Source organism: Lasioglossum baleicum, chromosome 10 (genome assembly GCF_051020765.1).
Source record: "Lasioglossum baleicum chromosome 10, iyLasBale1, whole genome shotgun sequence".
Taxonomy (NCBI): domain Eukaryota; kingdom Metazoa; phylum Arthropoda; class Insecta; order Hymenoptera; family Halictidae; genus Lasioglossum; species Lasioglossum baleicum.
In genome coordinates, this window is record NC_134938.1 from 2,885,903 (window position 1) to 2,913,852 (window position 27,950).

Below are 27,950 nucleotides of genomic sequence, written 5' to 3' on the forward strand. Positions count from 1 at the left end.
ATATGTTAATACCAGTGGAAAATAAGTTACTAGATTAAGTCGTAGATTTATGAAAATAATAGAAACCGTTTGTCACAGCTTGCTCAGATCCCGGAAGGCTACCAAGCATCGTCAGGCGACGACTGCGAACGCCTTTGCAAAGAAACCGACGCGTTGTTGGACAAATCCCGAGCAGCCGAAGATGCTGGAGATCTCAGCACTGCGGTAGCTTTATGCAGCGCTGCCAGCAGCAAAGCTAGAGCCGCAATGGATGCGCCGTACAACAATCCCCATACGATCACCATAGCGAGAATGAAGCACAACACGTGTGTCATGCGAACGAGAAGTTTGCACAGAAGAATGCTGCAGGAGCAGGCTACTGCTAACGGGGAGAAAGAAGGTTGGTATTCAACTCGTTAAATACAACAATTTAGTACAACTATTCAATGCCTCGATTATCGAAGAACGGTCGTATTAATTTAGTGGCTAAAAACTGGAGCCACTTAGGACAACCGCTAAATTAGACGAGTAATACGTCCGTCGTTTCAGAAGGTGCGCCAGAAGGCAGACACTCGCGAGAGAACAGCAAGTCCGGCCAGCACTCTCGTCAGAGCTCGCGGGACAAGGGGAACCATTCCAGGCAAAACAGTCGAGAACTTCTGACAAACGCGACGACCACGGTCGCGGACAAGCCTGCCGCGAAGAGTATCGAGATCTACGCGACTCTGCCGAAGAAGAAGACTCTGCGCAGCAAGGCAACGGCTGTGAACGTGATCGAGGACGAAGAGTACATGCTCTACGACAGGCCGGTTCAAAGGACAGGTTTATTCAGTCGTGCGAAACGCTGCGACGACGACAAGAAGGACAAGAAACGAGCCCGTAGCGAGGAGAGGAACAAGAACATCTCGAAAGACTTCTCCATAGCTCCGTCGCGATCCTCGCCATCCCCTAAAGGGGCGAAAATCGACAAGTCGAAAGATAGCGTCGACGTGGTCGGCAGCAATTCTCGAAATCCTCAGCAGAATGCCGTTAACGGGGAACAGAAACAAGGGAAGAAGCAGCACAAGATTCGCAGGAAGTTGCTGATGGGTGGATTGATCAAGAGGAAGAACAGAAGCATGCCGGACCTGCGGGAAGGACAGGACGGCCAAACGAATGCGAGCGTGGAAGGTTCCTCCAACACCTTGCCGAAGCAGTCAGTGGACGATTCCAGCGTAGGTTTGAAGGGCAACGAGGTGTGTCAGTCTCTGAGTGGTTACTTGTCAGAGGGTCACTTGGAATTCACCGGGAACAGCAACAGCAGCCCTAGCAACACGAGCAACCCGAACCTGGAGAGAAGTCGTCTGATGCGAAAAAGCTTCCACGGAAGCGCCGGCAAAGTGTTACACGTGGCGAAGGTACCCCCGCCTCCTCCGCTCAGGACCACTTCTCAGCTTAGCAAGTCTAAGTGTTCGGGCGAAGTGCACAACGAGCAACAGTCGGACAAGTCGATACACCAATCCGATGGACAGTATCCCTCTAACACGGTCCAGGAACAGAACGGAGCTTATTGGAACCACATGAGCAGCGGAAATTCGTCGAACGGGTCCAACAGGAACTCGAACTATACAGATTACTCGTCCGAGTCTCACTCGTTACCGTTTCTACCCTCCTACAGCATGGAGCAAAGTGCTAACAATGTGTCGACGACCAGTCAGAATTACAACAACAAACCTCGGATTCAGGATGATGTCGTTCAGTATGCTAACGGAATCTTGTACGAGCCTACGTTCGTGGTAACTCGAGCGGACGTTCACAACGAGCAGAGTCCGGTGAAGCAACCGAACCAGGTGGACATGCTACCTCCGTATCCTGAAAATGGGACCGTGTCCCATTCGAGGCAGCCTAGCGAAGATTTTCCACCCCCGCCGTATCCTTCGATTCATTCTGTTTCCCATTCGAGGCAAGCCAGCGAAGACTTCCCTCCACCGCCGCCACCGATCGATGACACTTCCAGTCATGTTCAGGACAGCCAGCATCAGTATCAGCAGCAACAGTATCAGCAGCAGCAGTATCAACAGCAGTATCAACAACAACAGTACCAGCAGCAGCAGTATCAGCAACAGCAAGCCACGGTTTCCATGCAACAACACCAACAGCAATTGGAGAACCAGCAGATCAGTACCTTGTTGACTCAGTTGCAGGTTAAGAGGGATCAGATCTTGGCGACCAAAGGTAGAGACGATAGGAGGACACTGGACCAAGAAGACGAAGAGAAATCTTCCAGCGAAACGTGGCTCCGCGAGTTACAGGCCAAACAGGCTGAGAGACGATTGAAGAAACAGAATCCTCTCGATCAAGATATACCCAAAGTTAGGTCATCGCCTCCAACGATCACTGGCCCGACAGTCGCGAGAAGGACCAGCGATCTGATGATGAACAGTCTGGTACAAAGCTTCGAGCAAGTCGGTCGAGACGTGCCTGATTGTCCTCGCGTTGTTTCCTCCGTGAAAGATATGGCAGCTAGGTTTGAACAGATCAAACTACAACCCGTTCCGAAGACGGACACGGAGCAAAAGCTTCCAGGGAAGCAAAGCTGTGGGTCCCCCTCGCCGATGATGGATGCCTCTCAAGACGTCCAGCAAGCGGACGAATCGAGGCCGCTGAAACTTTCGTCGCAAAACTTAGCTGCCTTCTCGAAACCCGAGACTTCTTCGAGTCAGTCGATCTTGAATTCCAGTTTCGAATCGAGTTCCAGTCAGAACACTTTCATCTCCACCGCAGTGGCCAGCAATCCTGCGAATGGTCAACAAAGCGGCCTGAACGCTGCGCTGATGTCGATGTCTCTCACACTACCGCACGAGAACGGTCTGCCGATCGATTATCCCGAGGATGACATCAGCGAAGTCGCCATGCAGAACACTATTCAGAACACCACCATCTTGCCGAGCGAAGAAGATATCACTCCCAGAAAGGTGAAACGCAGAATAGGGAAGAAGAAGAGCGTTTCGTTCTGCGACCAGGTAGTTCTCGTGGCGACGGCGGAGGATGACGAAAAGGACTCGTACATACCAAATCCGATCCTGGAGAGGGTGCTTCGCTCGGCAATGAATAAACCAGAGACTGCTCAGGTTCTCCGAGAGATCAGAAGTCTACAGGAAGCGGAACTGAGCCGCGAGAACGGTACTGTCATGAAGTTCCAACAGCAGACTCTCCCACTGAAAAGCGAGGCCGACAGCGTCCCCGCGACACCCTATCAGGATCAACTGAGAAGCGTGAACCCGGTACCGATTCCAGACACGATAAAGCCTACCTTCGCGAGGCAAAACTCGAACGAGTCGGTGGGATCGTTGTCGGACAAGAAACTTTGCGGTTCGTACAACAACGAAGGCCAGGATGTTGTCAGAGAAACATACCCGGGGCTCCCGAACGTATCGAAACCGCCCACGTCGTATTCGCCTCAGCTGCAACAACAGATCAGGTACTCCCAGAATGGATATACGCCTTACGTACAAGCTACGTATTCCCAGAGCCAGACCTCTCATCCAAGGAATCAGAGTATACCGATCTCTCAAACGCAGAAACCAGCCAGCCCGTATCCCAGCCAGATGCACAATCAATACGTTCCGAACAATGTGCAACAACAGAAGCCCATGTGCCAAAAGAACAGCTATCAAACGTACTACCAGCTGGAGCAACAACACAATCAGGTGAACAAGCAGATGTCCCAGCAGCAACAGCCTAACGTGAACCAGAGGATCGGGAACCACAACGCCAGCCCCATAACGGTGCAACACTCGCAGCAGCAGTTCGCGTATCAGCCAACGCAGTCGCCCAGCCCTTATCAGAATCAGTACACCCACAGTTCCTACCAAGGTTATCCTTATCAATCGGTTCCTCAGCAAAACAGAGCGAACCAGCCGTTGCCGCAATATCAACCGCCGCCGAATCCACCCGCCTCTTATCCGCAGCAGCAGCAGCAGCAACAGCAGCAGGGGGCACAGAATTACCAACAGAGGCATGAGAACTATCAGAGACCCCCGCAGAAGCCTGATCAGCAGAACATCTTGGCACCGAACCAGACCTACCCGAATCCTCTGCAGAACGGGCAGATACAGTCGAACATGAAGTACCCGACCTATCAGCATCCGCCTGTGTCCAAGCAGAGCAAACAGATGCACTTTGTGACCACCGCGAAGGCCAACGCCACGGTTGCACCACAATCCACGTCTTCCTTGCAGAAACCCGCAGTCACGCAGGCGGCCAGGACCGCGCCCTGCCATCTCTGCCGAAAGAAACAGGTCACCGAACCGGCGATCTACTGCTCGGACTGCGACTTCTATATGTCCCGCTTCCGGCCTAAGAACTAAAACCGACGAATAGCAAAACGAATCGAGAGTTTTATGAGATTAGACGTTTACACCGAAATGATAGGGTTCTCTGTTGTTTTCTAGACAAATTGATCTGTCTCTCTTTCTCGCAACGTTAGGAACTGTTCGGTTCAATAGAGGAAAGTCCCCTGTTTTGTACAAAGTTAGATTAGGCGTAGACACGTATCATCGAAGACCTTCGTCGTGCAGCTGTTAGTTTTAATTAAACGTGTATCATCGATCATGTATTTAGCGTCGCTTGTAATTTATGGTAAATCGTGTAGGAAAAAGTGTACTCGATTTGATAGTATTGTTTAATGCTTACCCTGTCCGGACGGATAAGTTTGTTCTTTTATTATCGTCAAGTATTATTCCCTTCACTTTGGTTGTATATAACATTGTCTTATTGTTAGGTATACTCTGTGTAGTTTCTCTTTGTATAAAGTATCCGTTAAGGATTGTTCGTAGGCAGCTGTAAGTTTAGTTAAGCTTAGCTTCTAACGTTTCTGTTTTACGCACACGTTCGACGTCGCATTGTACTTCGTTCGAGAGACATACTGTCAGAATTGTGATACTAGCCATGCTACACAAGAGTTCTTATCGTTAAATTGTAGAGACAGCGTCGAGGACCAGATCCAGAGACAGCTAAGCGTAGCGAGCGTAACGGAAGCGTGGACAGAATATGATCTCTGATGAAAGCGTGAAGATTTTTTTTTTTATTTTATGTTAATAGGCGTTGATGTTTCTATATATATATAAATAAATATATTGTGTACTTAAATAATTACGTTACATCGCGCGCGATCGACTGCGTATTAGATCGTTGTACAAATCCACGATTTTATACGTTTTGTATGAGTATTTTGTTTTAAAAATACTTGATTTCCCCCCCGTATGACATTGAATAAAGCGCTATCAAAATAGTTCTTTGCGAATCATTTCAGCCCCGAATGACAAATTTTTACATTGGATTGTATATACATAAAATAGTTCCATCTGCCATTTGAATATTAAAAGAAAAACTAATATCAAGGACAACAAGTTCCTAGAAATATTGTACATAAAGAAGTATTGAAGCATAATTTTATGAAAATCAACAATTCCTACTTCAAATTTCATATGAGATACCTCCATTTGTAATTTCAAAATATTTCGTAAACGAGAATTATTACAAGCAAGCATTGTACGCGCCGCGTCACCCTCGAACCAGAGCTGTCTGTTCTTGTTCGCTCTTGTTTCTCTCTTTGAAAGAATCAGAGCCTTCTGCCTGATTCGCCTTTGGTCCCCCGTGGATCGAAGACTTCTTCTCCGATTCACACCGTTTATTCCGCGATAATTACGACTTATTGTATATTATAAGTCCGTCGTTGTAAGAAAGGGGGCAAAAAGAGATATTGCATTTCCGGGTCTCTTTTGCAGCAACCTCCTCGTGGTGAGACCTGGGCAATCGGTATTATCCTCTATTTGTAAGAACTTCTAGTATCTTATGAATAGAGGGTAATATCGAGCTAATAGCTGCACATTTAGAATTTGCAATAACATTATACGGGGTGTTCGACTACAGGAATAATAAAATTGCGATTTAGGCTTCGTTATTTAGAGTTATTAACAAATAAAAATCCGCCTAAAATGCGGCAACACGACCAACGAGGTGTACGTTGCATACGTCACAGAGGTGCGCGACAGTCACGTATCAAATGCATACCTTCCTTGGTTCTCATTTGGGGCCCCAGCGAGGTGAAAATTTGTTAAATGTTCTTAAAATATTTTTTCTACAGTTATCATTTTATTAGGTTTCTTCTTTTTAACTTTTCAATCTTGTAAAATTAACATGAATATACTTCGAAAACCAATGTTAATAAATATTACATTCTAAATTAAAATATACAGACTTGTAATTATTAGATATTGCCGCGACCTAAGCATATTAAATCCAGTTAATTGACATTTCCTGCGTGCCTATACAATAGCATACAATATACAACCAATTTAAAGAGACAGTTGAACGACCGAAATGAAAATGAAAGGTACCGCTCGGACGATCGTCTCTTGTTGTTTCCCTACTCTTTGCTGACAAAAGTGGCGGCAAAAAGGAGCACGAAACTCTCATAACCTCTCTGGTAGTACATGCGCATATTTACATGCGCGATGTTTGTAGAATGTAGAATATAGAAAACAGTGGGAAGCATGGGAAGTGAAAAGTGAAAAGACTTGTTCACTTGCTAACTTCAGATCTGTGTATGGTTTACAATTTAACGTTTTTAGCACTTCGAAATGTGGTGGTTAAACAATTTATTCTATAAGAAAACTTCAATAAGACCAAGCAAAGTGATTTGTAGATAATTTATAATACATGTGCTTCGCCGTACTGATGTGTCTAATTTAATTTAACTCATGTTCTGTGTGTTTTGTCCGGTTTATTGGTTAAAAGACACGCAGTGTATAATAAACGAATATTTATTTGTATGAAAATTAGAATAATCTTATGGCTGGCATCATTGTGCGTTATGTTCAATATTGTGGTCAATACAAATTTGGGACACCAACTATAATTAAACGCTTGCGTCTTCGTTTGTAAAAGATCGTTTTTAAGATTCAAGGCGTGTGATTAATTGATTATTGAATGATCACTAAAGACTCGAGAAAATGTCAAAAAATGTACTGTCCCGTCCGAAAGAAATTCAGCCAACGTTTAAAGGATTCCTTGAAAAATTTAAAAATAATCACCAGTCTGATGCTACGCCCAGGTATCGAAATCGTATTTTACATAACATTTCATTAACAATCTCTAATGTTATGTCAGATTAGAAATTTAATACAAAAATTGTTTCTTATTTAATATATTTGTATTTGTTATTTCTATATTACGTATGTATACATACGTATCGAGATACATCCTTTAGAATAAAAAGAAAACACAATGTCATATTTTACAGTACCCTGAAATCGATAGACACAGATTCTAAGTTAAACAACAGTTTAGACGCATCTAATAGTTGTGAACCTCATAGTGCCGAGAACAATTCAATAAATTCTAGAACCAGTATCATATCGATTGTAAGGAAAATTTTCTTCACATATAAGAATACATAATAATGTTCTTCGAAGAAGGGAATGTTGTATATTTCATTTAATTTTCATCTTTTTTTAGGGTAGTTCTGATGACTCGTTCCTCCTCAACAATATCAAAACTCCTACAAAAACACAGGAGAAAAACACTATTAACTCATCTAAAGACGAACATACAAGTCCCGTAGACGAGAAAGTAATGTCAAGTCCAACATTCAAACCGAAACATGTGATTAGAGTCAAGCAAAAGTCAAAAATTCAATTTATTCATTCCTCGGATAGCGACGACGACATTATAAAACCCCCTCTGCGCGTAAATAGAAAAAGTAAAGTTCTTAATGACAGCGAGCATGAATCTGAAACGCAACGTACATCGTCCCAAACGTCGTTAGTTTTACCTGGAAGCAATGTAAATAAAATTGAAGTGGAAGAAAAGAAAACAATAGGAAGAGACAGCCAAAGAACCCCGAAAAAAACTACAAGACCTGTGAAAAAAGAAAATGTTCTGATATCAGATTCTGATAGTAGCCCGCATTTTAAAAGTAGTTGTACCTCGTCTCCTCAAAAAGGATGGGTAGGGCCAGACTTCAAATTAAATTTGAAACCGTTAGATTTAGGAAAGAAACTGACTCCTTGGATTCAGTCTGCAAAAACGAGACCTATAATGTCTTCTGTACCTGTAAGTACTTGCCCATAACACAATTGCGTAAAAGATATAAGAATTATTGAAATCGACACTGCTATATCTGCTGTGCAAAAACGATTTGATTCCAGGTCACGAAGAATAAATTAGAAGACAGGTGTAAGGAATTGAAGGACTTTCAAATAGAAATTTTAGAGAAATTTTATACTGCCCTAGATCGCATTCCACTGCCTGTCCTAGAAAAGTTTCCAAATTTTAATGCACAAACGTTTCAAGATTTGAAAATTCTGCATCAGCATGTGAAAGCGAAAATACGTTTGACCGAGACGAGGTTGGCGCATATACAAACTGATGAAGATGTAAAATCTAGTAGTAGCAAGACATGCGAAAACACAAATAACTTTGGATCACCTACGAAACCGGCAAGTTATCAATCGATAGTAAATAATTCGGACAATGATAACTTTAACTTGTCTGCTGGAAATCTGTCCGATTCAAATTATGGTACCGGTGTCCAAATGGATAGTACAATATCTCCGATGCAGAAAGAATGTTTTCCATCATCAGAGAGAAATAATGAATCTCATGTAAAAGAACAAATGGATAATAGTATAAGTTGCCCACCCGTTCAAGGAAAGAAAAGAGCGTTCCAATTGAAAAGACCCATTAAAGCAACTGTGGGCACAGAAGTCTCGAAGAAAATAGAACAGATATGGGAGAAAGAAGGAAAATGTGAAACAGTCAATGCTACAGCAATAACTAATGACATGCACACGCCTACCAGTGCATATAAATCGGAAGTAGACGAAACTAAAGAAAATCTGTACGCTACTCCCTGCTTTCCGCAGGAAAGAAAAATCAATTCTACAACAACAGTTAATAATATGCATACAACTACTGGTATGTACACACCGGGAAGAAATGAAACTATTGGAAGTGCGCAGTTTATGCAGAAAAAGAAAGAAGAAAGTTCCGAGTTTAATGCAATATCCATGTACGAAAAAACTAAGAATGATTGGAGTGGTATACAGGATGCATATGGTAACTATATATCATACGTAACTTATAATTAATTGCACAAATCAAATGCTGCAATCTATATTTAATATTTTAATTATAGATGATGTAGATGATAACTCATATTCTGAAGAGATTGTAGAATGTTTAACTCAAGAATTCGAACAATTTCCTGCACTAAATAAAGATTGTAATATAAGCTTGGGTTTGAATTATTCGGGTAAGTATTATGTATAAAAGTCACTCATTTTCTAAATAATAGTGGTTAAATAAAATTGTACATTTATGGAATTGGGAACATTAGCAACGCAGAACGATGGTGTGAATAGTAAGGGATCGAAAGATACGAAATCTACAAAGAATCAAACCATGGCGGGTATTTTTACTGGAAATTATAAAAACGATGGCGTCAGTGGTGAATTTGATAGTAAATCGTATCCGCATTCACGAGAAATGTTAAAGGTCGAGTTCATTTTTCCGTTTCAATTACTAATCTAGATATATTTTGTATTTTAATTAGGGGTGTGCGAGAACTCAAAAATATCGGGTTGAGATGATTCGGTTTCTCGTCTGAGTTTCTGAAAATCTTCGAAAAACCATCCCGACCCTAAATAAAATTCTCGACTCGATGTTTGCGGATTCTCGCACAACTCTAATTTTAATGTACACATATACATCACTATTTGCAGGTATATTTATAGTATTTGTAATATTTGCAGGTGTTCAGACAAAAATTTGGATTATATTCATTTAGGCCAAATCAATTGCAAGCAATTAATGCCGCACTTTTGGGATTCGATTGTTTCGTATTGATGCCAACTGGAGGAGGAAAATCCTTGTGTTATCAGCTACCGGCGCTTTTGTTGCCGGGTATAACAATTGTAATTTCTCCATTGAAAAGTCTTATTTTCGATCAAGTTCAGAAGCTCACGTCCCTCGATGTAAGATTTTTCAAACATAAAATAGTTTACCGTCTTCTGCATTTTATAAACAAACTTGGAAATACTGATCTAGTTATCGTATTTTAATTTGAACGATATCCTGGACGTGGAATGATCTTATTACAATTATAATATAAAAATAAACTTTACATAGATTCCAGCAGCACATATGTGTGCTCAAACAAGTGCTCAAGTAGATGGAATTTATAGAGAACTATCAAAGAAAGAACCAGCTCTGAAGTTATTGTATGTAACGCCAGAAAAAATATGTGCATCGCAAAAATTTTGCGATTACTTGGCTACATTGTACGAGCGGGGATTGTTAGCAAGATTCGTCATTGATGAAGCGCACTGCGTGAGTCAATGGGGTCACGATTTTCGGCCCGATTACAAAAGGTTAAAATGCCTTAGAGAAAATTACCCGAAAGTGCCATCAATTGCCTTGACAGCGACAGCTACGCCAAGAGTTAGAACCGATATATTGCATCAATTAGGTCTTACCAAGCCAAAATGGTATGTTAATGTAATAAAATCTTAATATCGTTGATATTATGTTGTAATAAAACATTATATTTCCAGGTTTATGTCCAGTTTTAACAGGCCTAATCTAAGATACGTTATAATTGCAAAGAAAGGGAAAAATTGTGTGGAGGAAGTGATAGCTATGATAAAAACAAAATATAAATCTGAATGCGGTATCGTGTATTGTTTATCTCGTAAAGACTGCGATGATTATGCGATGCAACTGAAGAAGAACGGTATTCGAGCATTAAGTTATCATGCTGGTCTTACAGATAATAATAGAAGTGACATTCAAGGTCGATGGATTTCGGAAGAAGTATGAAAAATTGTTTGCGTAGAATGTTTTTAATGTTATAGGTAATTTCGCATATCCTATATTATTATATGGTACGACAAATTGCAGATTAAAGTCGTTTGTGCAACAATAGCGTTTGGAATGGGAATTGACAAACCAAATGTACGTTTTGTAATGCATGCAGCTCTTCCAAAATCGATTGAAGGTTACTATCAAGAAAGTGGTCGCGCTGGACGTGATGGAGAAAACGCAGACTGTATTTTATTTTATAATTACGCCGATATGCACAGAATAAGAAAAATGATTGAGTTGGATGCCTCGAATCCTAATGTGATAAAAACTCATATGGATAATTTATTTAAAATGGTGTCGTTTTGTGAAAATAAAACAGATTGTCGCAGGGCGCTACAATTAAATTATTTCGGAGAAGTATTTGATCGAGAACAGTGTATCGCGACTAAAGCAACATCGTGCGACAATTGCAGAAATAAAGTAAGTCATTGAGATAATGAATTATTATAATATATACAAATTTTATATGTAATATGTAAATCTTTTTAGGAAGATTTCACTATGTTGGATGCGACAGATTCTGCGAAACAAATTATGAAAGGAGTGCGTGAACTTACTACCCAATCGAGGAATTGTAAACTTACAATAGTATATCTTACAGACATATTTAAAGGAAGCGATCTCAAGAAAATTCGGGAGTCGGGTAGGAGGTTTAATTTGCTATATATCAGATTAATATCGTTCTGTTCCCAATATGGGAAAGCTCGTAAATTGCATCAGGCCGAGACGAATCTGATAAGTGTCGGGAATTCATGACACACCTCTAGTAATCACCAATTATTTTTGCAGGAGTTAATAAGCATCCTCTGTATGGCTATGGGAGATCATGGAACAGGGGCGACATAGAACGGCTGCTTCATTATATGGTGCTCAAAGAGTATTTACAAGAGCAAATGTACATCAACAACGAAATTGCGATTGCCTACATTAAAATTGGTCCCAATGCAAATGAGCTTATGACGAATAAGGATACCAAGGTACATTAAACATTAGTAAAAGTGATAATAGCATTAACTTTAATAGCAACGATTTAATGACATTAACGACAGGTCTTGATTCCCATGAGATCATCTAATAGAAGCAACGCTGCGGTAGCAACGGTGTCTACAGTCACAAACAAAATGGATAAAGTCTTACTAGATCTAGAAAGCCGTTGTTATAAGGAGCTGATGGAGATAATAAAGGGAATAGCTGGTGCTCTCGATGTGTCTGCATCCTCGGTAATGAATATGATAGCTGTCCGGTCGATGAGTCAGCAGCTACCAGATAGCGAGGAAGCTATGTTACAAATACCACACGTTACTAAGGCAAACTTTGAGAAATATGGGAAAGCTTTATTGGACATTACACAAAAATACGCTGCAGAGAAATATGGTAAATATAATTTTCTATTATGTCAATTACAATATATATAACATCTTTTACTGTTGTAATTATTATTAAATGAATATGTTTTACTGAAACGACGTATAGTATTATTAAATGAAGAAGAGGAGGCAGAAAGTAATGGTGATGACGACGACGATACATGGTATAACGATGCAACTACGTATTCGGGTTCGTTTAACAAGCCAGGTGGTAGAAAGCGCAAAGGCAGAGTCAATTATCGAAACAGTGCTAAAAAGTATAAACGAACAGCATCGAGGTAGATTATAGAAACACGTGTTTTGTATGTTTAATCTAATTAATATTTTTCATGTTAATTCCTAATATATTGGCAGCACGCGGAAAGGAAAAGCAACGACGAAAACAACGGCGAAAGCAAAGACCGTAACTAAGGCAACAGCAAAGGCAGCAACGTCAAACAAAGGTCCAGGACTTGTAGATTTTACCCAACGAAAAGAATTCATTAAAAATCCTAATAGGTTCCTACAACTTGGTTAAGATACTATATCCGTACCATATCTTCGCGTTTACAGATCTGATTATGACTAATTCTTTATAATTTAGAGTACAGTTTATCCATGTTCATAGACATTTGGCATAGCCCACAGTAATGCAACAGTATTATGTATCATTTTTATAACAAATGTTCACAAGTCTGTATATATATATATATATATAAATACGAAGTTTTGTAATAAAGATTTATTTTTAATAACGATTGTAAAACATGTGTATTCGCGTTAAATAATTATACGACTAACAGAGAGAATATATTTTTATTACGACTATATTTACACAGTAACTATTACATGTCTATATACATATTGACAAAATATATATTTGCTATTCAAGTCAATAAATAGGGAGTTTATTATATTAGTACAATACTTTTCTTGGTGTAAAGAAAATAACTAATATGTATTACTATTTCTATAAATCCGGTTGCATTATTCTTACTTGACGATCCTCGTTTTTAATGTGCTTTTTTAACAGATCCATTACTTCGTTATCAAACTCTGGTGGAGTGGGTTTCGCCTCGGTAGCCCAGTAAAATATGTCCCAATCGTTCGATGGTAAATTTATGAGACGGTCGTACAGTTGTAATTGTTGATCGTTAAAATCAGATAAATACTTCTTGGCAAATGTACTTAAAAGCAGACCATTCTCTAACATACCTCGCTTACGAGACTGATATATTAGTCTACAAGAAATAGTGCGATACATACAATTGTTGTATACAATTATATTATTGTAAATAGTTCCTCTTATTTCTACCTAGCTCTTTTCACTGTCGAATTTTCATCAGTTCGTTCAATATACGGTGGTATACCGGGTTCGTGGCCTTCCGGATGAATTATATCCCCAGGTTCATCTTTATGACTTACAGAACTTGTTGCAATACTTTTAACCAACCGTACCGGTTTAACCTTAAATTGCACATTGTTGCGACATAACTTTATTTGTACGTAAGAATAAAATAAATGCTTTTTATTTTATATATTTGAACTTACAGAGGATACCGCAGATTTTACAAAAACATTCATTTTCGTTATTGTATTTGCCTCGTTCCGAAAACGAAATTTATTACTTGATATGTACAATGAGGTTACGCAGAATATACTATCATAACATGTAATAGAATCGACGGTTATATGTTATGGATATATATAAATGTGAAATTTGTTGCTGTGTTTATTTTTATTATGAAATACAAGCGTGACAATTATTTGATGTTGACTGGATGTTGACGTAAATCGTACCATAGACAAAATACAAGAATCATACAAGAATAGATCGAACATAGTGAGAGAGTGAGAGGATATATAGGTTGTTTTCTCGCACATGCGCGCCCAAAACAGTAACCAGTAACGTATCTACAGTTACTATTCAGACGCTCTAAAAATGACGATAACTTTTTTAATACTGTACTATACGATTTGAACATTTTTGGGAAGCTAGAGCAATTAGTTTACTTCAGCAGCTCTTTCCAATTATTAACGAAGAGTATATGTTTTTTTCCTACATCATCTTTAGCATAGAACAGAACCTATCTATACAGCACGCCTTTATGACGTACGCAACCTACACCTCTGTTGGTCGGATTGCCGCATTTCAGGCGGATTTTTAATTGTTAATAACTAAGAAACGAGGCCGACATCGCAATTTTTTTATTCTTCATTTTTGTCTTGCATTGTCATGGAGAACCAGCCCTTAAATTTTCTTCCACCTGTAGTCGAACATCCTCTATACAAACAGATTATACATATTTCTTACGTCTGACATGTTTTATATTATATACTTTTTATATTTATGTATACACATACATTTCTGTATACTTATATTCTGGGACCTATTTCTGTAATTTTTACTTATAGATTGGTAGCTGAAAAGAATTCTCCTGAGACGCGCGCACATACCTTATAATTTTTATATTTAAATACAAATACAATTCTGTATACTTGTATTCCAGGAGCTACTTCTGTAACTTTGACTTATAAATCCTGTAATCTAAAGTTATATTTTTTATCAATGAAAAGAAACAGGTAGGTATTATTGGCAGCTGAAAAGAAGTCTCCTGAGACGCATAGGCTTGCTCGGCACGCCTGACCCCACCATGGATACTTCCGTAGTTCCAATGTTTAATATGTTTAGACTTTTCCGGCATACGCTACGTAGTGTGTATGACCGTTTAGCCAATATTACGGTAGAGCAGAAAATACGTGTGATTCTCTGTGGGCGTGCCTTCCCACATTCCTTCTAAGAGATTTATGCCCTGCTCTCAATAATACATGCGACTCCCACTAATATTCGGGCAGTCTTAAAAAGACGATAACTTTTTTTATTGTTGAATCATACGGTTTTAACCTTATTGAGAAGTCAAAATAATTAGTTTGTTACATAACGTGGAAAAAAATTTTGAAAATACTAAAAGTTCTACACACATAGTTCATTCAAATTCCAATGGTTGAATTAATAATTACGTAATTCAGGTAGGACAGAAAGATCGGCATTTACTTTCCCGCTTCTTACGGGATTCACCCGTATTTCACCTTGAGAGGATAAATAAATTATTCCGAGAAAAAAAAACAGCTATGTGTTTTGTACTAGTTTTAGTAATCAATTACACAAAGGACAGCATCGCTAAGCAATTCATATATTTGCTTCCTTGTTATCGCGTAATCGCACGGCAACGTGATGATGAACATATGAATAAAAATGTTCATTACGTGATCTTGTAAATCGACGAAATTATTATTATCGCTAGGTAATTGCTGAACTGCGGATATTTACGTAAAACGGAAATTATTCAAGTCTATTGTTAGAAACTGGAGTTAAGGAATTAATGATATTTTTCCTTTTAACGACCTTGGAAAGTCGAAAATAATAAACAATATCCTTCAATCCTAATAATGTCCTCCGTCCTCCGACAGCTTTCAAACCCCCTTTCCACTTTTCAAAAAAGTAGGAGCATATAAGCGTCCGGAAATTGACTCAGGATATTGGTTTGCATTTTTCTAACGATCTCGACAATTAATCGTATCGAAATGCTTACACTCTGCTCCCATAAAATCGATTACAAATGTTGCTGCGTGTCTCTGAATACTATTGAAATACTTTCTAAACTAAACTAAAGGTGGTGCGGAGATTCGCCACATTAGTAGGATTTTATTATATTTCGTTTCAAACAATAACAATTGACAACAAGTTGGTACAACTACTGAGAAAACGGTTGCTAAAACGAGATGAAATATGTTATTAAACGTAGCCGTTGATTTCTCAACGGCTATTATGCATGAAATCCGCTGTCTAGCAATTATCGTTCATGTACTCGGAAAATGACAAGCTGAAAATCAGATCCTGCGAACAACAAAACCGACTCGTTCATCGTCTACACGTAATCCGGTTGTCAGAAGTCCAAGAAATCAATCATTCCCTGCGTGTCCCACTCCCGGCTGGTTCTTATCATAAAACATTGTTCGCAAATTAACCTTGCGTGGTGATTGGCGACGACCAATTCAAAAAGAACGCCTACGGAACCCGCCCGTTGGAAAAAGACGGCTGCGTCCGCGGCTTTTGGACAGCTCATTGCCGGATCAGGTACATCAGTCCAGGATCACACTCCACCGGCAAGCCATGCTGTTCCTGTGGCTAATGTAAGTGATTGCACGCGGCAAACAACGATTTAGCGTTCGACAAACAGTGACGGTGGGACACGTTTACCTCGATATTATCGGTGGCGTTTTTTTTTCGAGTTCAAGTGCAAGTGATAGAGCACGTGCAATCAATTCTTTCGCAATTCGTTCCGATCGTTCGATCGTGCGAACAAACACGAAACGAACAATGGAAATCTAGAACGCGATACACGATTCCATTAATATTATGCGAATAGTGGTGGTTCGCAGTTTATTTTTCTGACCTCCGACTCTCTTCGCAGAATTACTCATTAACATTTACACATTCGTGACAAAAATAAGCACGTACAATTTAAGGATGTTCTGGAGGTACAATGGGAGACAAAATTACAAGAAATTCGAAATCCCTCAATATATTGGCAATGAAAGCCATTCATGAGTATATTTTCGTTTCTTGGAGTTTCTGGTTGCGTTTTTTCAAGGTTTAAATAGGGTTTGAAGTGGAATTTTATGAATTCTCCATAAGAAGACGTGTTAAAATGTGCAAACTTCAAGTTGCTATAATTCTTAAACGGTGCAGTGAATCGAACCCAAACTTTGGTAATTGCGTTAATTTAGTAAGAATCATATCTTGTCGAATTTTCAAAATTTTGTTGCGTTTTTATATACCTCCAGAACATTCTTAAAGCAGTGGACATATCGAAAAGATTTGAGGACAACGGTGTATTAGTTTCAGCTTCTGTGGTTTGCGGACAATTTTTATTTTGCATAAAGATCCGCTACTCGTTAATTTACCGCGTTTTCCTCAACAGAAGTCATCTAACAATCGTAACGTCGTTACCTACCGGACTACCGGTCACCAGGATCTGGAGGATACTGGAGGACACGGTGAACGACACGGAGACACTGCTGGACCACGACTACCATGAGAAACAAGAGCAAAGAGTTTGCGAGACGGTGTACTGCAATCAGATCGGTGCGTTTTGTTGATCTCGTAACGTAACATTTATATAAGTTGGGATTTTCTCGTGCACGCGTGTCGCATTATGTAACCGACTGTTCGCGCGTTGTTCCGTGCAGATACAGTGGATCAAAAAAGTATTCGAACGAAACCTGTGGCAATTTCGTAAAACACATTAGTACGAACCAGAGGTGGCATTATTTGGCGAAATAAATATCTCGAATACTATTTAACATTTTAGATTTTATTTTGATTAAATGAAATAGTTATTTCAATTTTTTTTATTAAAATCTTTTTTATTAAAATAGTATTTCAAATAAGATATACAATTCCGAAAGTAAAATATGTTTATTTCAACAACCTGAGTGAGCCATAAGATAAAATATTTCTATTTTAATAAAATCTGAAACGCGGTAAATAAACTATTTTACTTTTTGCGTTAAACCCCAGAAAGGGGTTTGGAAAGGGAAAGGGAAAAGAGAGCCCCAAACATTTTTTGTGATTATGGTACCTCTAATTAAGGTCAATAGAATTTAGGTAGTCGAACCTTTTGTTTTATTGCGGGGACTTACAGAGTTTATTTAATGGTTTAATTGTCGGTATGCAGTGCGGCCTCGGCCGGGCCGATCCCAATTCGGAGACAATCGCCGATCTTCGGTGACAATCGGTCGCAAGGGTGCGACCGCGGCTTCATAATATACGCGAATGTCAAAGTGGACACACGTACTTTTGATTTACCTTGTCGGTTGTTATCGAAACGATTACGTACCGTTCTAGTGTTTGATCATTCGGTAGAAATCAAGATTATTTACCTTAATTTGTTATTAAAATTAATACTGTGTTCGAGCGAGTTAGTGAAGTGAAACCTTGTGCAGTGAAAACTTGTTTAAGTGCACCGCAAACTTGTTTAAGTGCACCGCGTACACAATTGCTGGGCAGTGAACGAGTCTGATCCGTTACGCTCCGAGATGAAACGCTACTCGGGTAAACTCGTGGCAGCCGAGTTTAGCCGAGCGAGCGGGGAAAAAAAGGTGTGCAGCTCGACCGTGCGGTCTTGTGCGCGCAGTATTCGGTCTGTTATTTTTATTTAACGAAGTTATCACAGTTTTAATGTCGATGGCTTCTCACAAATCGGAAATTTAGTGTTCAAACAATTTCCGGATCCACTGTATGCGTTGCAGATTATCGTGAAAAGGAAACAAACGACATTCCGCGGTATCTTTTTTCACGGGACACTGAATCACACGTGCTGCGCGGATCGAGTACGCGAGGAAATGGAAAATTCTAGTTAATTGCGAGGATCTCTCGGCTCGTAAAGTTGACGGTCATTACCGCAGCTATGTGCTAACACAGAAAATGGCTGGCGTGGGAAAGAACTTATTGGTCAATGAGATTTTGTTAATGGAGTCCGTTAGTCAATGAAAGAATACTATTTATGCAACTACCGGAACAGTTAAATTTTACGATCGACAGGAGAACAATTATACTTTATTAGCGAGACTTTACAGTTCTCTAGATTTTTATGGATGCTTTTACGAAAATCTCGATCTTCGAGATCTTTGAATTTTTATGGAATGTTTCGGAAACTTTATTTTCAATACTCGGTTGTTTTAGTGTCAATGTTGTTGACAATCATTACTACTATATATGTATACACGGTACAGTACGCATCAGAACATAATTGCAGTATGATTTGAGCGGATAACGCAATTTTCTGACCATCACTATGGTCGAAAAATGTAAACAATTCTTTTAATAGCCTGGCTAGTTGAAGATATCGTTTCTACGAAGTGTTTAAATATAAAATGCAACTTTATGGTAGTTATCCTGTCTAGACAGGATAAAATGGAGGGTAGTATACTACTTCGTACACACTGGGTGATCAAAATATTAGTATGAAAAATATTTTTATTGCTCATGTGACAGATATGTTGTCTACAGTGTCGTCAAATGTATATTTGTGATTTGCAAACATTAATAGTTCATAAAAAATAATGAGAATTCGGCGTTTCTCTAGGCTACCATTGAAAAATTGATTATTTTAATGTACATTTGTTAACTTAACAGCTACTGCAAGTAATAAAATCAAGATTTTTAAATTTCTTTCGAAATTACCGCGTTTCGTTGTTCCAAATATATGTTTCTTTGATAAAATCTTATTTATTGGGGGATTATATTCGGCGTTTGTTCTTGACAAGTCAAAAATCATTGTTTAAGGCTTGATATAAAAACGGGTCGCTGTTATGTTAGATTGTTCGATTTTATTTTAAGTTGTTTCTCAAATAATTGATTTAATTAATACTTTAATGACAGCTAAGAAGATTCTCGAGAGCATGGACACCTCGGCAGATCCTTGCGAGGATTTTTATCAGTATACTTGTGGTTCATGGAACAAACACAATCATATACCGGACAACGAAGTGGAATGGTCCGAGGATCAGGTCATCATGGAAAAGACCTACAAACGTTTGAAAGGCAAGAACAGGATTTTTGTTTCAGTGATTTTCGTTTTTTAAATCGAACATCCTTCTTTTCATTGTCTTCTATTTGCCAATTTCTTTTTATTTCGCATGTTTTCCGTTCAATCGAGAGAGAACAAGTTTAGAAACTAGTCTCTGGGACTATATTCCCTTCAGATAAGCCTCTAGCAAAATTCCACAGTGGACATTTCAATTCTTCAGATTGTTTACGATGCATTATTTCTGTATCTTTTCTTTCAAGATATCCTCGAGGAACCAGATAGACCTTCTGATATCATTCCGGTTAAAATGGCGAGGAAACTTTATCGTTCCTGCATGAACGTTGGTAAGACACTGTTCGCAGAAATATATTTATAAAACATTCTATTTGAAGTTTGTAATTAACTCTGAAGTGCTACGAGAAATTCAATGTACTTTCGAAGTACGTTCCTTATTTTTATTCTAGAATTTTTCATATTATTAAATGTTTGTGGAGATTTCCAATTTTTTAAAGCATGTTCGCATAATCCGAAAAATCTGAAAAAATTACACATTAAGAATCGTGACGCGACACAACTAACATAATATTGTAAACGTGGTACAACTCTGAGAACTTCGAGAAAAATCGATTCTGCAACCTAAAATTCTGAAATAATTCACTGTCGCGTGTATAGAGAAAAATGCAAGGGGGTCGATGAAGAAAATTCTTTCAAAAGGGGTCGATGTAGGAGAAAAGTCGGGAACCCCTGCATTACAGGGTTAACGAAAGTTTTTATTATAATTCGATTGAATTTTTATGTAACCATTGTTTTATATTGTCCCATCAGACGCTATCGAGAGAAGGGGTATAAAACCAATTCAAGACATCCTTGATTCTACCGGTGGATGGCCGATGGCAATGCCACTGAAAGCTTGGGACTCTCACAAGTTCCCTTGGCAAAGGATTGACAAGCATTACGTGACACTGATCGGCAATAGCGCTTTCTACAACATCGAATATGAAGTCGATCAGAACAATACGCATCAATACGTGCTCACGGTAAGCCATTACAACCATAGATTGATCGACAACAGATTTCTCCGACACGGTTCTCACCGACAACATTTCATTAATTTTTTATTTATTAATTAATTAATTCAAGAACACTCGGTTTCATATTTCGTTCTTCCACTGATTTTCATTTAATGAAATGTTGTCGGAGAAATCTGTGTCGGTGATTTCCATGAGACCCAAATTGAAGTATTCCTATTGATATTTTGATCCAACTACAGAGTGGACCACGAAACTTTGTTTTACGTCAGAATATAATTTGAACACAATAGTCTGATTTGTCATTTCTTGCTTCTGCAGCTAGATCAGGAGGCAGAGTATCCTCTATCAACAAAGAGGGACTTGAGCAAAATATTCAACGACAACGACACATACGCGGTAGGCATCTACCGCATAATTGAAACTTTTGCGCAGAACAAAGGTTACCATGTGCATCAACATCAATTGATCAATGACGTGGCAAAAATGGTGGCTTTTGAGATCGATCTTCTTAATGTAATAATTTTCTCTCATCCTACGCTCTGCATATTCTTTCGACAAACCCATTCAATTGGAAAATATGAATATTTTATAGATTTTCGAGGAGGATAAAGAGTCGCACGCTTCCACTGAAAACTACGAGCGAATGACTCTCGGAGAATTGCAAAAATGGTACAGCAGTTCCGGCGTGACAGCTCCCACGGCGAAAGTAATTCGCTATTAAACTTATCGGAACATGTTCGACGTCATTTCATATCAGGAGACTGCGGATTCAAGCTGAAAAAGCCACACGGACATTTATTTCTTTTCTCAAATTTTCAATTCATGTTTAGGTATTAAGTGGAATTCGCTTAGAATAATTTTAAATTTTGGGTTTTAAATATTAAGAGGAATTCCCTTATAAAATAAATTCAAAATTTAAATAAATGGAGATCTCAAGTATATGTTTAATATTTAACATGTAAAAATTAATTTAAAATTTGAGAAAAGAAATGAATGTCCATGTAGCTTTTCAGCGTGAAAATAATGCGAACAATTTTTACTATCGAGTAAAAAGCTGAAAACAATGCAATAGTGTATTTAAACTCTTTGAATGAGTTTACTATTCTCCATTCGATCAATGCATTTTTATTATACATGCATAAAAGCCGCAGGCATATTCGCAGTTTCGATCCTAATTTACAATATTAGAATTGCAAAAAGAATTCGTAACGATTGAACTTTGGACTAACAATAAGTTGAAGTAAGACGTACTGATCGTCAATCAGCAGATGGCAGTGAGAAACTTGTTTGGGACCATATCCTCACTCCGCGCTACACGTCTTGCGCCCCATTGTCAAAATCACTGGCATCTCCTGATGAGTACAAATCCTTGCCTCAAACATATACGTAACTAGACAGCGGATTCTTATGCAGAATAAAAATCTGTCTGCATCAACTGCGAAATACAGAAATTACATGGCAATCTATTTATCTTAACGAGTCTAGCGACTTGATTTCTTTAAATGCCTTCACCGTTTCCTGTTTGAGCTACTCACGCGTTTGCCATAAATACATAAAATCCGCAGTCTATAAACATGCTGTGCTTCGGACGGATTCATTATTCATTATTCATTAACGATGAATCAGCATAGGCGGTATCTTGTAAAGCAGGGGTGGCCAACCTCTTTTCAACCATACACAGCACTTTTTCTACCTTCTTACGCTCATTGTTGGGGATGGAAAATCGGGATGGCGGTAGAATCTGCTTCGCTAGGGGAGGAAAAGGGATAACTTAATTACGGTACCTAAACTAATTAATTTACGCCAGTTCGAAAGACACAAGTTTATTGCAGCATCGATCTACAATAGTGAGAAATGATCTCTTGGACGAGAGGGGAATCGCGTTGTCGTGAACAATTCAATATAATTAAATTGTTGGATGATGTGCAAATTGTACAGGAGAGCTGGATTTGATGGGAGAACACTAAAAGCTAAAGTAGATATTAAGGGGTAGTAGAATTGCAAGAGATATATAGAAAGGGGTTTGTAGAATTGCAAGGGTGCGGGATGCGCCTTCTCATTTCTCATTCTTCTCATTCTCAAAAGCGCTAGATAAAAGATCAATCTAGGCCGTGTTTCCATCAATCTGGAAATTCCTATTTCTACGTTTACGAGGCGTAATTTGCAATTATTCGGCAGCATGTAGCTGTCGCAGCTTTACGGAAAAAGCTACATGCGCAGCTTCATGCTTCCGTATCAGTTCTGGATAAGAACTGAATAAGATGGTAGGGTCTGGATAAGATCCTACTAAATAAGGATGCAACACGCCACTTGTACGCACCATAGGTTGGCCACCCCTGCTGTAAAGGAAATACAAAACCATCGGTCTTTGTGTCCACTTCCGCTGAATTTTCGTGTACTGCCAATCATTAGCGACTAATTCAACGAATCCTGGAACAAAGGTGTGCAAACTGTATTTTGGCCCATGCAAATACTTACAGATCAATTTCTTGGAAATGATGCAACATGTGTTCAAGTGGGCTAACATTAGCATAGACGCGTCCGAACCGATTGTCGTGTACAACCCGGTATTCCTTTACAAGCTGGCGAGGCTACTTGGAAACACTTCGCAACGTGTGATTGGTAATGCCGTGATTACACAGATTTTACGGTTAATGGTAGTTTACGTTCACCATTGGCAGTTGCTGTTTTCCCGACAGAGCTAAAGTAGTTACGTGACGACCATCACAGTCTGATATTTCCCTCGAATGCTCATTGACAGTGAACCCCACGGTCTTCTGTCTTCATTATGCTTACCTTTTCCAGTCAATTACATCCAGTGGAACATGGTCAACAAATTCCTGTCGTTCACCACGCAAGAGATGAGGAACATCACTTTCAACATGACCTATTCGTCGTACAACATTTCGAACTATATGCGAAGGTAAACCACACGCGAAAATACCGGTATGTTATCACTCGTAAATCTCGGTTTTCAAAGCTCTAGAACTATCAACAATGACTCATTTTAGCCTTTGCATTGTTCGAGCAGTGGATCGAATTGTAAATGTTAATGAAATGACCCGCAGTGGGTCGTCGAATTCGTCTTCACGTCAGCTATAACATTACGAAATCAAAAATGCATTTCAACATTTAAAAGATTTAAATGATTTTTATTCTTTGGAAAAAAGTTGTTCTTCAGACCTTCAAAGTATTGAAATCGACTTTTTCCCCGATTTTTCAAGCGATCAATCAACGACAGACAAAATTTTCAAACAAGCACTCCTTCGTGCACACTCATTTCTTGATTTCATACAATCAAATTCACTTCATACGTTCTTGTTCCTCACTTATTATGTTTCTTCCTCGTTCTCACCACGCATATATGCACACATCCATTTCGTAAACAGTGAAATCATGCTGATACTTTTGTGCGAAAGTGTGATAACTTCATTCATTGGAACGAAGTGAAATTGAAACAGTTATCTTGCTTGTCCAAGTGTATACAGGATGGTCCAATAACTTCGATCACCTCGAATATTCTCGTTGAAAGAATGATATCAAAACATTTATTGCTGTGAAACGAAATAATTCCGAATGTACTTTCAGATGGGAAGTCTGCGTGCTGAACATGCACATGAAAGACGCAGTGTCGTATATGTTTGTGAAAAAGTACGTTTCGGACGACGTGGTCGACAAGGTGTGGTTCAATACGACAATCAACAGAACAGTGTACAGTGGTTCGCAATACTAACATTTGAAATTTCGTTACTTTTTCCCAAGGCAAAGGAAATGGTTCAACGAATAAAAGAAGAGTTGAATAATCGTATACAGCATTCTCATTGGCTGTCCGACACGGTGAAAACGGCTCTAGCGCGGAAACTACACTTGATCAACACGCAAGTTGGATACCCAGAATGGTACAAGGACGATGAAGCTGTGATTCAATTTTACGAAGGGGTACCGAGTCTCTGTTTAAATATAAATGTTAAGATTAAAATATATAATAACCTTCGAAAATGCTTCGTTGAATTTTCCACAGCTGAAAATAGGTGCGGACTACTTTCAAAATCTATTGAATTGCGCCGCACACGAATTAATTAGGGGTTTGAAAGAGTTCAGAGGCGTTGTCAGCCGGACCGAGTGAGTTTTAAAAGTGCTTGCACACATTAATTGATCCTGAAATATTTTTTAGTTCGAGCATCACTTGCATTAAAAATCATTTATAGAGAATATCTCGGCAACTATTGGTTTTACATCCTGTATTAATTCAGGGTTTGATTTTCTCTTCGACCGTAAGATTGAAATTTACCATTTACTAGAAGAAAACTCGAGATGGCCTTTATGTCTCGATAAAAAAAAACGAAATAGGGGAAAAAACTAATTATTACATTCTATGCTACTCTTAACATCATACAACTTTCGTTTCAACCATTTTTTCATACGCCAAATAGTTTACATGTAATTTAGGTGGCACGCTTAGCGAATCACCCTGTACATTATTTATAGAAATTTTATATAGAATTTAAAAATATCATTAAATTAATATGAAAATTTATTCTAATATTATTTGGGGGAGTAATATTATTTATAGAAATTTTATATAGAATTTAGAAATATCATTAAATTAATATGAAAATTTATGTATCTAATATTATTTGGGGGAGTAAAATTATTTATAGAAATTTTATATAGAATTTATATATAGAAGTATCATTAAATTAATATGAAAATTTATGCATCTAATATTATTTGAGGGAGTAATATTATTTATAGAAATTTTATATAGAATTTATAAACAAATGTTTGTATAATTTCAGCTGGTTGGATTATCCTATTACGGTCAACGCATTTTATACTCAAACAATTAACGCCATTAGTGAGTATTATATTTCGAAAAGATAAATTCATCAGAATGCAAAAATCAAAAATAATAATTCTTTTCAGTTATACCAGCAGCTGAACTACAAGAGCCTTATTTCACGCCACTCTTACCGGAGTAAGTTATTATACTCTGCTATTAGATATTTCCTTGTAGTTTTTGTTTCTTCTTTTATTCAAAAAATCTCGATAAGGACATATTGTATACACACGTGTAAGTGTGCGAGCCATTCATGATCTGTATGTCATCAGCGCCATCAACTATGCAGCCACTGGTTTCGTAATCGGCCATGAGTTGTCTCACAGCTTCGACAGTGAAGGTATGATTTTATTACAAACTTTTGAACATTTCGAGGGAAAATATATTAATCTTCGATAAATATTAATTGCCAACATTTTATTATATCTTTACGTTCAGTTTGCTTTATGCTTATTATATTTTATATAATTATATAAGAAATAAGATAAATAGTTCCTGTATGTACACATAAGACTGTAATGTCTGCAAACTTAAACAGAATAAATAAAATAGTAACAATAATGATAAAATTTAATTTTTCTTTCAGGGATCAAATTCGATGCCAATGGTTATAAGTCTGGGTGGATCTCTCGAAATATAATGGACAAGTATGAGGACCGTGCGACTTGTTTCGTATATCAATTTGGTAATTACACTCTGGATGTCTTGGACGAACACGGAGACAATGTTCAGGTAGGCTTTTTGATTTTATATTCGAGACCTTCATTCTCGAAGCAGACTTCAGTATAGTGGAAACAAGTCAAATTTTCTTTTCTTTGGGGTATTCCTGTTTATTTTCTGCGGGAATAGGGTACTTGTACCGATTACTGTGGTATCATGGTTACATCGTACTTTATTTTAATACACGGATTTTATGCATTTATAACAAAAATGAGGTGTAATTTAAAACGGTAAAAAGACATTAGCAGAATTTAAAAATACTGTTACGTTATTTTCAACCTCTTAAGTATATTAAAGAAAATAAATTTATATTTCATTCCAGTTTGTTGCAATTCAGGTACAAAATTTTTATTTTGCATAAAGATAAGCTGTATAGTTACCATGAAATGATAATATGTGTAAGCATTTTATGGGGGAATGATGTGTTCCGAATATAAAAAAAATCGAAGACATTTTGTACGTATTACTGCGGATGAGAAAGTGGTTTTTCGAGTTAATTGCGATTTGTGAGATTAACGAAACTTTATCGTGTACAGCTGGATGGCAAACTTACTGAAGATGAAAATCTGGCGGACGCGGTTGGCGCTCAAGTAGCTTTCTCAGCGTACCATAAGATAGCACATCAGAAACACCAGATGAAGCTACCCGGACTAGAACATTTTACCGACGACCAATTATTCTTTTTAGAATTCGCAAACGTAAGTTGCACACAATCTTATTCACGTTAAAAATCGAAAACAATCATAAATTTCGGTGTACAAATGAATTCATGGTTCTCACAATTAATCAATTGCAACTTTATTTTAAATCCGAATCCTTTATCATTTAGATTAAACATTCATTAATTCTATTTGTAAACTCTATTCCATAGGCCTGGTGTGCCCACGTAAGGCCAGAATATGAAGCGGACGCAGTTAACAGCGACGAACATAGTCCCCCAAAATATCGCGTTGTTGGAAGTCTTTCCAACATGGCTGCCTTCTCTGAAGCTTTCCAATGCCCACAGGACAGTCCTATGAATCCACGACATAAATGTACTTTATGGAATTAGTTATGCATCACGAAGAGCATGTTACTTAATTTTGTACGTATTTTCTATTCATGTAGATAGACTAATATCCGGAAATAAAATGTAAATAGAGTTATACAGTAAAACGAGATCTATGACCATCATGGGAAGCCAAAACGCGCGGCCGTGACAAGGAGGAAACTTTAGCTGTATTGTAAAAAATAAAAATTTGTACGCAATTTTTCACACACCACATTTTATTAGTGAAAAATAAAGAATATTAGTTACCACAAAGTTAATGTGTTCTTTACTCACCGCTCCCAAAACTCTCCAAAATCGAATTTCTCTACTGACGCGTCGAAAATTTTCGGCCGTCTGACTTGTCGTTGAGTTGTACTACTGAATTTCGTGCCACCTCCTGCGATATCATGTTTTCCTGATACTTTCTCAATTTCCGAGATTTTCAAAAATTTTCGACCGTCTGACTTGTCGTTGGCTTATACTACTGGATTTCGAATACCT

At 38.3% G+C, this 27,950-nt stretch overlaps 4 protein-coding genes across 13 annotated transcripts in view; 3 read left to right on the forward strand and 1 right to left on the reverse strand.

Moving 5' to 3' along the window:
• Ec (ubiquitin specific peptidase echinus) overlaps positions 1–5,045 on the forward strand; it is a 103,516-nt gene extending 98,471 nt beyond the window's left edge. For 3 of the 4 annotated variants that reach the window (XM_076432389.1, XM_076432392.1, XM_076432391.1), the window contains 2 exons: positions 79–379; positions 529–5,045. In XM_076432389.1, the coding sequence (XP_076288504.1) occupies positions 79–379; positions 529–4,328 (4,101 nt within the window). In that variant the 3' untranslated portion in view covers positions 4,329–5,045. The remainder of the gene's footprint in view (positions 1–78; positions 380–528) is intronic. The other variant, XM_076432390.1, reaches the window with a different exon arrangement.
• Positions 5,046–5,747: 702 nt separating this feature from the next.
• Positions 5,748–13,042, forward strand: LOC143212993 (recQ-like DNA helicase Blm). 3 transcript variants are annotated; one of them, XM_076432393.1, is made up of 15 exons: positions 5,748–7,075; positions 7,265–7,385; positions 7,480–8,076; positions 8,172–9,081; positions 9,161–9,277; positions 9,362–9,519; positions 9,777–9,998; positions 10,153–10,511; positions 10,578–10,836; positions 10,924–11,307; positions 11,377–11,530; positions 11,677–11,864; positions 11,937–12,261; positions 12,361–12,532; positions 12,609–13,042. In XM_076432393.1, the coding sequence occupies exons 1-15, from the start codon at positions 6,975–6,977 to the stop codon at positions 12,769–12,771; spliced, it is 4,230 nt and encodes a 1,409-aa protein (XP_076288508.1). In that variant the 5' UTR covers positions 5,748–6,974; the 3' UTR covers positions 12,772–13,042. The 3 variants fall into 3 exon arrangements, with proteins under 3 accessions (XP_076288508.1, XP_076288509.1, XP_076288511.1); XM_076432396.1 differs by having other exon boundaries at positions 6,051–6,065; XM_076432394.1 differs by lacking the exon at positions 7,265–7,385 and having other exon boundaries at positions 5,749–7,075.
• On the reverse strand, positions 13,031–14,096 carry LOC143213003 (succinate dehydrogenase assembly factor 2-B, mitochondrial-like). 2 transcript variants are annotated; one of them, XM_076432422.1, is made up of 3 exons: positions 13,785–14,096; positions 13,549–13,727; positions 13,031–13,474 (listed from the first exon to the last, which is right to left on the reverse strand). In XM_076432422.1, the coding sequence occupies exons 1-3, from the start codon at positions 13,815–13,817 to the stop codon at positions 13,204–13,206; spliced, it is 483 nt and encodes a 160-aa protein (XP_076288537.1). In that variant the 5' UTR covers positions 13,818–14,096; the 3' UTR covers positions 13,031–13,203. The 2 variants fall into 2 exon arrangements, with proteins under 2 accessions (XP_076288537.1, XP_076288538.1); XM_076432423.1 differs by having other exon boundaries at positions 13,549–13,700; positions 13,785–14,088.
• Positions 14,097–16,130: 2,034 nt separating this feature from the next.
• Positions 16,131–27,739, forward strand: LOC143212995 (membrane metallo-endopeptidase-like 1). 4 transcript variants are annotated; one of them, XM_076432398.1, is made up of 18 exons: positions 16,131–16,427; positions 17,219–17,382; positions 19,681–19,842; positions 20,089–20,172; positions 20,654–20,865; positions 21,178–21,372; positions 21,452–21,565; positions 23,340–23,481; positions 23,665–23,782; positions 24,448–24,538; positions 24,622–24,798; positions 24,881–24,981; positions 25,659–25,717; positions 25,786–25,837; positions 25,972–26,039; positions 26,286–26,431; positions 26,956–27,117; positions 27,291–27,739. In XM_076432398.1, the coding sequence occupies exons 1-18, from the start codon at positions 16,408–16,410 to the stop codon at positions 27,468–27,470; spliced, it is 2,247 nt and encodes a 748-aa protein (XP_076288513.1). In that variant the 5' UTR covers positions 16,131–16,407; the 3' UTR covers positions 27,471–27,739. The 4 variants fall into 4 exon arrangements, with proteins under 4 accessions (XP_076288513.1, XP_076288515.1, XP_076288516.1 ...); XM_076432400.1 differs by lacking the exons at positions 16,131–16,427; positions 17,219–17,382 and adding an exon at positions 17,920–18,629; XM_076432401.1 differs by lacking the exons at positions 16,131–16,427; positions 17,219–17,382 and adding an exon at positions 17,920–18,439.
• The last annotated feature ends 211 nt before the right edge of the window (positions 27,740–27,950 follow it).